Raw genomic sequence first — 10,078 nt, forward strand, 5'->3', positions numbered from 1 at the left:
CTACCTCGAGCAGGGACATACGGAGGTCTGTATGCCATAAAATTAGTTCTAATTTGGAATACAGCTTGTAGATGTTATACCTTTAATACATTATGAATGTCTATATTTTAGTAAAATTACACTGAATGAAAACGCAAAGAGGTAACCAAACATGTACGTGGATGTATACTGCTGCTGTCCACAAAAACTGGCAGCCTTCTCCAAGGCTTATTATACCTCACAGACATCATCTATGTAAAAAGTCAAGAAAATTTAAAAAAGAACAATAAAGAACCTAACAATAGAAGTCAGCTTGACGACAGTAACATTTTAATTCACTACAATACCTACAATACCAGTCACAAAGCATGAAGATGTCTGAGAGTATTTGGTCTTTTGTTTACAACTGCCATGGCAATTGCATTCATACTGAGCACGGTTTGGGTTAGTTAGCTCCCAACAACAACAGATCCCAATGACAGACAATCTGTGTTCAAGCTGTCGTAAGGATATCTTTGAGCCTGCTCTGATCTAGTTCAGACCAAAAAGGCACTAGACAAAGCAGTATAGGAATTTGAAGAACTGCCTGCAAATTTTTTTTTTTTTTTTTTTTTTTTTAAAAGCCTTGCTCTGATCTGCTGCAAAGCTGACCATAAGACACTTAAGAAGTTGTTTGGTACCTCCAACAGCTTCATCCTGCTTGAAACAGCTGTATGAAAATAAGAGATGCAGAATTGTTTTGGATAGACCTAATATCAAAGTACATAGCTTTTAATCCAGCTATACTTACTCGAGCTGGGGCAGGGAGGGGGGGTGTGCAGAGGGGAGGGAGGGAAATAAGATTCATACCCAGCAATGTTGGCCATGGAGCTAAGTGCATCATATCCCTGAGCAATGGTGACCCGTGGAACCTGATCCATAGCCAAGACAGTAGTTTTTTTTTCCGCAAGTTTTTTCAGGAGGTCTGGATTTTGTGCTGGGTAGATAAAACTAATCAGGGTAGCCGCCATCTTAAAAAGATCTGCCTCGTGTACACCTAGAGCCGAGTTATATATAGGAGCCCTCACCTGATGAAAGAGAGAAGTTTTCAAATTAATCAAAGGAAATAAATCAGAACACACTCCACTTCCTTTCTCCCAGCTTGCAGTCTGTCCATACCCCTTCACAAAGTACACAAGGAAGGAAATATATCAAAGGCTGTTGACACTACTGAACTGAGTAACAGCACTTCTTAATTGCAATCCACATATTAGAATTAGCTCTAGGCGGATTGGTGACAGGGCAGTAATAGTCAGCACATACCTTCAGGAAGATCTGATGGCTTCTAACCAGCAGTTATTGGCTTTTATGACAGACAGATGCACCAAAACCAGCCATTTTTAAGCAAAATTATTACTGAAGAGATGTGCCAATTAAGCTCTACAGGATAAGAATCACTAATGAGATTGCAATGCACTATTACATACAGGGAATTTCAAGCATGAAGTCCAGCAGATACTCATCTAGATCCGCATTCACTTCTTTTGAATTTCTCACTTTTCTTCAAAAAGAAACCTACGTAAAAGGATTGTTCACAAACTAGCTCACAGAAATTCTATGTTCAATCCTGACAGGATAACTTCAAATACAGCAGTTAAAGAAAGCCTCAATATCAAGTTTAAGGCCTTTTTTGTTTTTCCTTCAGGACTCACACAACCTAATACCTCTCAAGCACTTCACTTTTAGCTGTCTTCCCAGATCAGCTACAACTCATCTAGTTACAAGTACTTTTGAAACACACTTCCTGTGGAACTGTTGGTTGTCTGATTGAGAAAAGTTAGCAACTTGTATCTTCAAAATTCCGAGCAACTTTTTCTAAAGAGTAACTTGAGTTGTATGTTACTAATGCTGGAGCGAGAGTTTCTTAGAGCAGGGATCTTATCTGATTAGAGTCTGGAACTAGTCTACCTCGCTCTAGAAAACACAACTCCTCCAAGGTAGTTAAAAACTTGGTAAGATATTATCCTTAATTTTTTCAGTGCTGTCATTTACTACTCTATTACTGTAGGTGTACACCTGAGCTATAAAAAAAAAAAAGAGCAGACAGACTAAAATGGAATCAAAACTTAGAATGGAAAATATTAATTCAAATGAGCTTACTTACTGAACTTTCAGCAGACTTAGAAAAAATGGACCTGTATGTTTCTCCAAAAAGAATGTAATAGGAAATATATTAATAAAGCAATTACTTTGACAATCAAATCAGAAGCCAGAACTTCCTTGGTCCCCTGGATCTTTGCTCCAACTTCTCTGTAATGGTCATCAGAAAATTTGGAAGCTTCTCCAGCACCAGATTCCACCACAACATTGAAGCCTTGTTTAACCAAGGCTTGAACTCCAGCTGGTGATAAAGCCACTCTCTTCTCATTCTCAAAGATCTCCTTGGGGACACCTACAGTCAGCTGTTTATAAGGAATTCCTGTAAGAGTGACAGATAAAACAGCATTAGTTGCACTAAAGATTAATGAATTTATCTTAATGGTATTCTTCAGTGCTGTACAGACACATGCAGACGTGTCACACTTAGCGATTCTGCCCCCTAAGAGATGAGGAAGCGGAATGATATTTTCCTGCAGTGTAGTTACATTTCCTTAAATTACACCATCTTGCTAGAGATCCCTGTTCTCTGAGGAATCAGGCGGTCAGCACAATCAGCCACACAAGCAGTAACAAGTGTTTGGTGCAGTTCATAGCCATCTGAATTTATACAGTTCTGACTGTTTAAATCAGAATGCCAGTTACACAATACATGGTGTTCTGGTGAGAAAACATTCTAGCTGGGGTAAGAAGAATTTAAATCCCTCTCAGTCACTTCAACTTTATTGTGAAGAAATAAACAAATGAGCTTGAACAGCTGAACTGCATTTTAACTGAACATGTTTTTAATGTCTACCAAATTACAGTTGTCTCAGATCACTATTAATGAATGTAACTTACATACCACAAAGTACTTTGAAAGGCACAACTACATCGGTAAGGTACTCTAGGAGTTGCTACAGAAATGAAAAATGTGAATTCAGAAGTAACTGAAGAATAATGGAATATGTGTCTACTAGTTTGTTCAATTAGACTTCTCTTCAATGTTATTTCCTTGTCTTAACTTGTTCGAAGCTCTACTAAATAACATCAGGAAACTGCAGAAGCTGTAATTTATCAGTTTTAGCTTAACGTTTCAAATTACAAACAGCTAACTTTGATCATCTACAATTTGTGGGCTTCCAGTCTAATACCTGAGAGTTAAACTTCTCTGATCCAATCAAGTGTTTAAATACATTATTTATAAATACATAGACTCAAGCAGAATAATCATGTATCAAACTACCACACTGCTTCAATTACACTAGACAGCATGCAGTCCAGCCCACAGGCCCAGTTCTGCACCAGCTTTCTATTTGTGGATTGTCTATCCACAATTTAAACCTGGATCGTGGTATTTATACACGAGACACCTACATCACATATATATTAATGAAATATAATTTGAGCAGCCTAAGCACTCACATTAAAGATCAAGCAACAAAAAAAAAGCCAAACAAAAAAACAAAAAACAAAAAACCCCCACCAAACAAAAAAACAACCAACCCCCACCAAACAAAAAAAACAACCAACCCCCACCAAACAAAAAAAACAACCAACCCCCACCAAACAAAAAAAACAACCAACCCCCACCAAACAAAAAAAACAACACAACACCCACCAAACAAAAAAGAAACCCAACACCCACCAAACAAAAAAAAAAAACACACAACACCCACCAAACAAAAACCCCCAACCAAACAAAAAAAACCCCAACCCAAAAAAAAAAAAAAAACACACAACACCCACCAAACAAAAACCCCACACCAAACAAAAAAAACCCACCCACCAAACAAAACAACCCCACACCAAACCAAAAAAAAAAACCAAACCAAAAAAAACCAAACCCACCAAACCAAAAAAAAAAAGGGGTAGAGGGAGTGAATGGCTTGTTTTAAATTACAAATCTGCTTTTAATTTGGCCATCAATACTATGTATTGTGCTACAAAAATTGTACCAGACTCGTAATGTGTTGCACATTTTAGGAAGGCCTCCTTTTCACTTTTTTTTCCTGTTTGTTTTTTTAAGATAGAAACAAGCAAAACAAAACCAAAAACATACCATACTATAAGAGCTTTGAGGAACTGAATTATTTTGATATTTTTAAATCTAAATCTATCTATGAAATAAAACTGGTACTGTAAGGTGCTTAAAGTTCAACATGTGAAAATGTTTTAGAAACAACTTTCAAAATACTATCAACTCATAATGTTCTGAAAATACAATACAGAGTTGCTAAGAACTGGTACTTAAATATCTACCTGTACTCCTCAGTCTTCTAGCCCATTAAAAAAACTGATTGAACACATCCAACAAAAAGACAGAATGAAAGCTCACCAAAGAAGTGCATTAATTCTAATTATTTTTACTTTGTTTTTAACTTTAGCTTTCTCTTTGAAATTAAACTAATAAAATGGTAACAAATAATTTGAAGACACAAGTGTTTTGATATTTTATATGTTGGAGAACATTTAAAATTCTTTAGATTACAAGACAAAAATCAAATTCAGAAAAACATGCTTTAAAAGGAACATAAAGTCACAACAGGAACGAGAATGCGCATCTAAAACAACAGACCCACAAACGTAACAATGCTTTGCAAAAATTTGCTTCATCAGCATACACCACATCTAATCATCACCATGCAACTCAGGGCATCCCTATCACAGCAGCACTAACCACCTGAAAGACAGCTATGGTAACTGTTGCTGTCACTCATACAAATTACCCTTATCATTTGAAGAGAACTTTCTCCTCATCTCTTCTCTTAATTACTACACAATAAAGTCCTACTTCTGACTTTTCACTAACTCAACTCAAGTGGAAATGAGCTCTCTTGTCTTTTAGAAGCAGAAAGGAAACCTAGAAGACTGAAATTTGTTAAAATAACAGAGACCAACCATAATTTCAGAAAGGAAGTAGCACTAGGATAGAAGGCAAAAAGCTCTTCAAGAAGCACTGAGAAAATAAAAACTGGAGTGCTACCTTCCCTTTCTCCTTTTGGAAGTTTTTGCAGCACACAAATGCAGAGGAAGGAAGGAATAAATCATAGCATACAGGGAATGGAAGGATGACTGCAAATTTAAAGGCACACAGACACTTGACTAAAGCTTATACACTTCTCAAGCAAAAAATTTACTTTCTTTTTTTTAGCTCCTAAGGCCCAAATTCAAATGACAATTGATTCTGATTTCTTCTTGTTCACTTGCTTTTGTGTAGGTACGAAAGTAGAAGAGTAAAAGGCTACGAGAGATGGGACAAGAATATGCACTTGCTGCATGCCAAACGTGTTTCCTCATCTCTTTCTTTCACATTGTTACATCTTGCACACAGTAAAAATAGTAAAACTTTTTCAGATAGAAAGTATTTGCACCTTATTCAGTAAGTAGAACAATCAGAGACCAATACTGAGGACTATGCCCTCGTCCAATGCTTTGGGAGATCAAATCCAAGATAAATATTCAAAAAGTCTCATTTGCCTCTCACCCTCTTTTCTCCTCTGTCACACTATCAAATTTCTAGCAACCAGTGAATATAGAAGCAAACAGATGTTGGTTTGCCTGTCTTTAGCTAGAGCAAGTATAGGACATTTTTCAAGCAGACTACCCTGAGCTATCACATCATTCCTCACCAAAAAGGAGATCTATGTAAAACTTCAGGACAAGGTATGATAAATACTATGTTTGAAGGAAGCTATCCTATGAACACAGATTTGGTTTGTTGAACTCAGCAATTTCATTGAAGTCATTAGTTTTGAAAGGTTGAAATCTGGAATTATAAACTTGGGATCTTGATTTAGCTTTTTTTTTGAGAAAGCACATCTGCTATCCTTGCCATGGGTTTAAAACTGCATGCGAGAGTGAAGCTTCCAAGTTGCCTTTCCAAGCCTCCACATCAGATAATCTCTTTAAGAGCTGCCTCGAGTATGTTTCAGTAACTTACTGCTTTATGACATCAAGAACAATTTCCAAAACCAGACCAATATACATACCTTGAGCACCTTTTTGAGTCACATGAAGATTTTCAATGTATTGTTCACTGAGTAGGAGATACACAGTACTTTTTTTGATACAAAGAATCAACACCAAAAGAATTCTGCCACTATCAAAAGTAGAATCATTAAATTTCACAGTCCTTAGAATCTTAGTATGGAACGTACATAAATCAGAAATTAGAAGAACTAGTAAGAAGGCACTCTTTCTCATCCCCTTAACACAATCTCAACTGTGTAAATGAGGACATATTCAAAGCACAGTCTCAAATTTCAAGTAAACAAAATAAGTAGGTAGTCTACATCTCCAAGCTTCAGAAATCAAACAATTAAAAATAACTATAAAAGCAATTTTCTCCATTTACAAACCAAGTGTTCAAAGATCCTAAGTTAAAACTATCAAGAAAACTCAGAACATTGTATGTAGAGAAATAGAGAAAAATACAGGTTATCATCATCTTTACCTGATTTCAGGAAGTAGTCTGTAGCAAAATAGTATCAACAAATATTAGAGACTGACTTATAGAAAAGAGAAAGGAGAAGTTTTGACTGTATGCCACATGTTCTGGGATGCGAAAAGAGGACACGTAACCTGCCTAATTTCTAAGTTACACTAATACCAGCTTTAAACAAACCATCTCACCTGTTCTGAAGATGAGGACATATTCCGAAGAACAGCAATATGATGTTGGCAAAAAGAAAAGAAAAAAAAAAAAAAGAATGGTACAGAAGATTAAACAAACACCTGATTCCTCTTCTTACATAAGCAAGGAGATACAAAAACCCCAAGGAAACTAAAGGAGAATATCTGTGGTTTATAAATAATACACAGCTTATCCAGAGAATTAATTGACAATAAACTGTTACAGGTTTAAAAGTTCTGCAAGATTTACGAAAAAAACAGGAAATTCTAAGAAAGAAGCATCAAAATAAAAAGGACATTAAAAATCCCAAGATAGAGAGGGGTAAAAGTCACAGAGCTGTCCGACAAACGAAACTGCAAGTATACTGGAAACCTCAGAGTCAGTCACTCCGTAAGCACCTTTCCCAGGACTTGGGAAAGTTTTGCATCTGTTTCTGAAGCATCTGGTGCTAGCGACTATTTGAGACAGGCTACAGAAATACTTGTTTACTCCTGTATGAAAATCCCTGTGTTTCCAAGAAACAAAGAAAATAGCACCAAAATAAATAGCAATAAGAAAAGTGTCCATCTTCCCAGTTTACTTTTCAATTTACTTTAAACCTCTTCACTCCTCAAGCAGCTGTTACTCTTGTACATAACACATCCTGGACTAAATGAAAGCTTATCTGAGAGAACAAAGTAATAACTACAGGCTGAAGAAGAATTACTGTGACACTAGTCTTTTCAGAAAACTTACTCTTCTTAGTATTACAGTGATTTTACCAAGTGTCACTATAATCAAAGATGACTTCTAAAAGTAAGAATAAAGTGTTGCTATTTTACATGCTGTTAAGTTTTGATTCAAAAGCCCTTTAAAAGTATACACAGGCAATAGTACTGCTACTAATTTGTCATTCAATGGCTGTTTTATCCTTGATTTGTCTTCTACTGAATGACAAATCTCACGTTACCAAAGTGAACTATAAGGACAGCTTAATTATCAACCAAAAGACTTACCAAACTTATAATTCTCAGCGTTAAATAACTGCATTGCATGAATACTACTCGCCCTTAAATAAGGGCTTCCACACGACAGATCTGAAGGGACAACACTGAATGCTTAAACACGTGACACGAATCAGAATTTTCTGCCCTTGCAGAAAAATTTCTGAAAAGTGACTCATAAAAACAAGAAAGCATACACACACACAGACGAGCATAATGATTTCAGTAAAACTGAAGAGATCTTTCAGTTTCATGATCAAATTTGTGGTCAAAGTCAAATACAAAAATTGATTCCAAACTCAAACAACAACAAGGGCACTTACCTGGGACATTTGAGAAAGAACTTTGAACCTAGTTTCCTATGTCCCAGGTTAACGCTCCCAACAAAGGGACAATTTGCCGTATCAGGACAAGCAGATGTCTCTTTCATTCAGATATTGAATATGGAAAAATAAATTCGCAGCATCACAAATTCATAGGATGGCAAAACTATTACCTGATCAGTTCTGACAGACCTCAGATCCCTGGGCTGTCAGAGCAAAGAAATTCAGGTTTCACCATGCAACTGTGGTAAAAAGCCATGCAATACCGATTATCGGGAACCCTCAGAGTAACAAAATTCTTCCTCTCATCATATTTCTTCAGAAGCTCCAAAACATTGGGTCATCGATTTGAAAGGACCCCAAAATGCACCAGCCACTGTTAGTATTGCCAGAAATTCCATGCAACAAAGCCCTGAGTTATACAGTCTAATCCTATGTCCTGTGTTTTCACAACCAGACACTTCTGTTCACAAACAGCACTACTTTTCTAATACTCCAAAATATCTAATGCACTTACCTGCTGTGTATGTTTGGAAGAACTGAACATCACACGTACAATCAGTCTAAATCTACACATTAATCTGTCGCAGACTGAGAAGACCCTAGATCCACCTTGAAGCAGGGTCTCCAAATTTCTTCAGGGAGACATGACCCACGGAGTATAATGGGCAAAAATATCTTTAAACCATATTCTCCAGTCTTTCAGCTGTCAGGCTATGCACAGCATAGCAAAAAAGTGTCAGTTCTGATTTTCATACACCAGGCTCACATCATAAACTAGAACCAAGGATGCCCCGTTCCCTCCTGCTTTTTTTTTCCTGAAAATACCTGCCCATTAGCTGCACTAAAATGTTATTAGTGCAAATATACCAACAAGCCCTATACGTGAAGGTGCAGATCAAAAGTTCTTCAAAGTGGTACAACGTTAAGAGTTTCCTGAACAAAGTTAAGAGGTTTTTTTAGATGGGATAATTATATCTACATGTAGTTACGCTTGCAGATGCTTTCTTTATGAGAGAGTTGTATTTTCCCCTGCATGCATACAAGGAGTTACACTACCAAATCTCATGGGGAACTCAGGCTTTTAACTAAGAAAAGCATTTGTCTAAATACCTCCCTCAAGCAAGGTAAGTGTCAGCAGGAGCTCTGACCACCTACCCTTAAAGACTATTTGGATCCAAAGTATTCATAATAAACACAAACACCTTCTGCATAAGCCCTTTCAAACCAGTATAAAATTGTACTCAAGTAAGCTGCTGACATGATTTAAGAGTGTTCTTTTTATTTTAAGTCTTTTCTATACTAATGCGTATCTGAAAGGTAAATTCAAGCTATCTTGATGTTTCAAAATAGAAGATTATTTACAATAGTTTAATCAATTTACCTGGCTTTGGAGCCACCTGAGACCTGAGCATCTGGTGCGTTCTAAACATTCGCCAACACGGCATCTTTGCAGAATGCACCTTAGGTAGTAACACATTGCCAAAAACAGGAGTTGAGCAGCCGCTAACAGCAATACGCAGAAGGCTCGCCATTTCGCCCAGGCCTCACAGCAGACTCCTTGCCACGTATGGAATCCCTGCGGCACATAAAAACAAAGCAAGAATTATTAATGATACTAGACAGAAGGTATGTAAACTCAGCTGCTTAAGTCCAGTCCACTGCCCGTAGCCATGAGATGATCATTTCTCCCCACCTTTTCTTTCTACCTAGAAAACAACATCAACTTTTTTTTCAAATTGAGTAAGACAACTAAAATAATAAGCCCACGGGAGGACTGACATTACAAGCTGACCTAGCGATCATATTTCTGTGACTCAAGACCATATCCTCTTTACATCGTTGCTCCAAACAAGCAACTCTGACACATGAAAACCTCCTGCGCCCCAAGGAACCAGACAAACAATGCAAAACCCAGCCAGAGCTCCCACGGAAGTTACCCTGAGTGGGACACCAGCGTACAGGGGCTCACGGGACATCCCAAAGCAGGCACTCGGAGTGGGACAAGCGGGGCAGCGGGGAGCAGGCAGGGGAGCCGGGCC

General features: G+C 37.4%; 1 protein-coding gene across 1 annotated transcript in view; it reads right to left on the bottom strand.

The window, feature by feature from the left end:
* NNT (nicotinamide nucleotide transhydrogenase) overlaps window positions 1-9,626 on the bottom strand; it is a 30,988-nt gene extending 21,362 nt beyond the window's left edge. Inside the window, exons 1-3 of the mRNA XM_009578542.1 lie at window positions 9,421-9,626; window positions 2,208-2,437; window positions 829-1,046 (exon numbers count right to left, since the gene is read on the bottom strand). Coding sequence (XP_009576837.1) covers window positions 829-1,046; window positions 2,208-2,437; window positions 9,421-9,571 — 599 coding nt within the window. The 5' untranslated portion in view covers window positions 9,572-9,626. The remainder of the gene's footprint in view (window positions 1-828; window positions 1,047-2,207; window positions 2,438-9,420) is intronic.
* Window positions 9,627-10,078: the final 452 nt, after the last annotated feature.

The sequence above is a fragment of the Fulmarus glacialis genome, unplaced genomic scaffold (assembly GCF_000690835.1).
Source record: "Fulmarus glacialis isolate BGI_N327 unplaced genomic scaffold, ASM69083v1 scaffold11780, whole genome shotgun sequence".
Taxonomy (NCBI): domain Eukaryota; kingdom Metazoa; phylum Chordata; class Aves; order Procellariiformes; family Procellariidae; genus Fulmarus; species Fulmarus glacialis.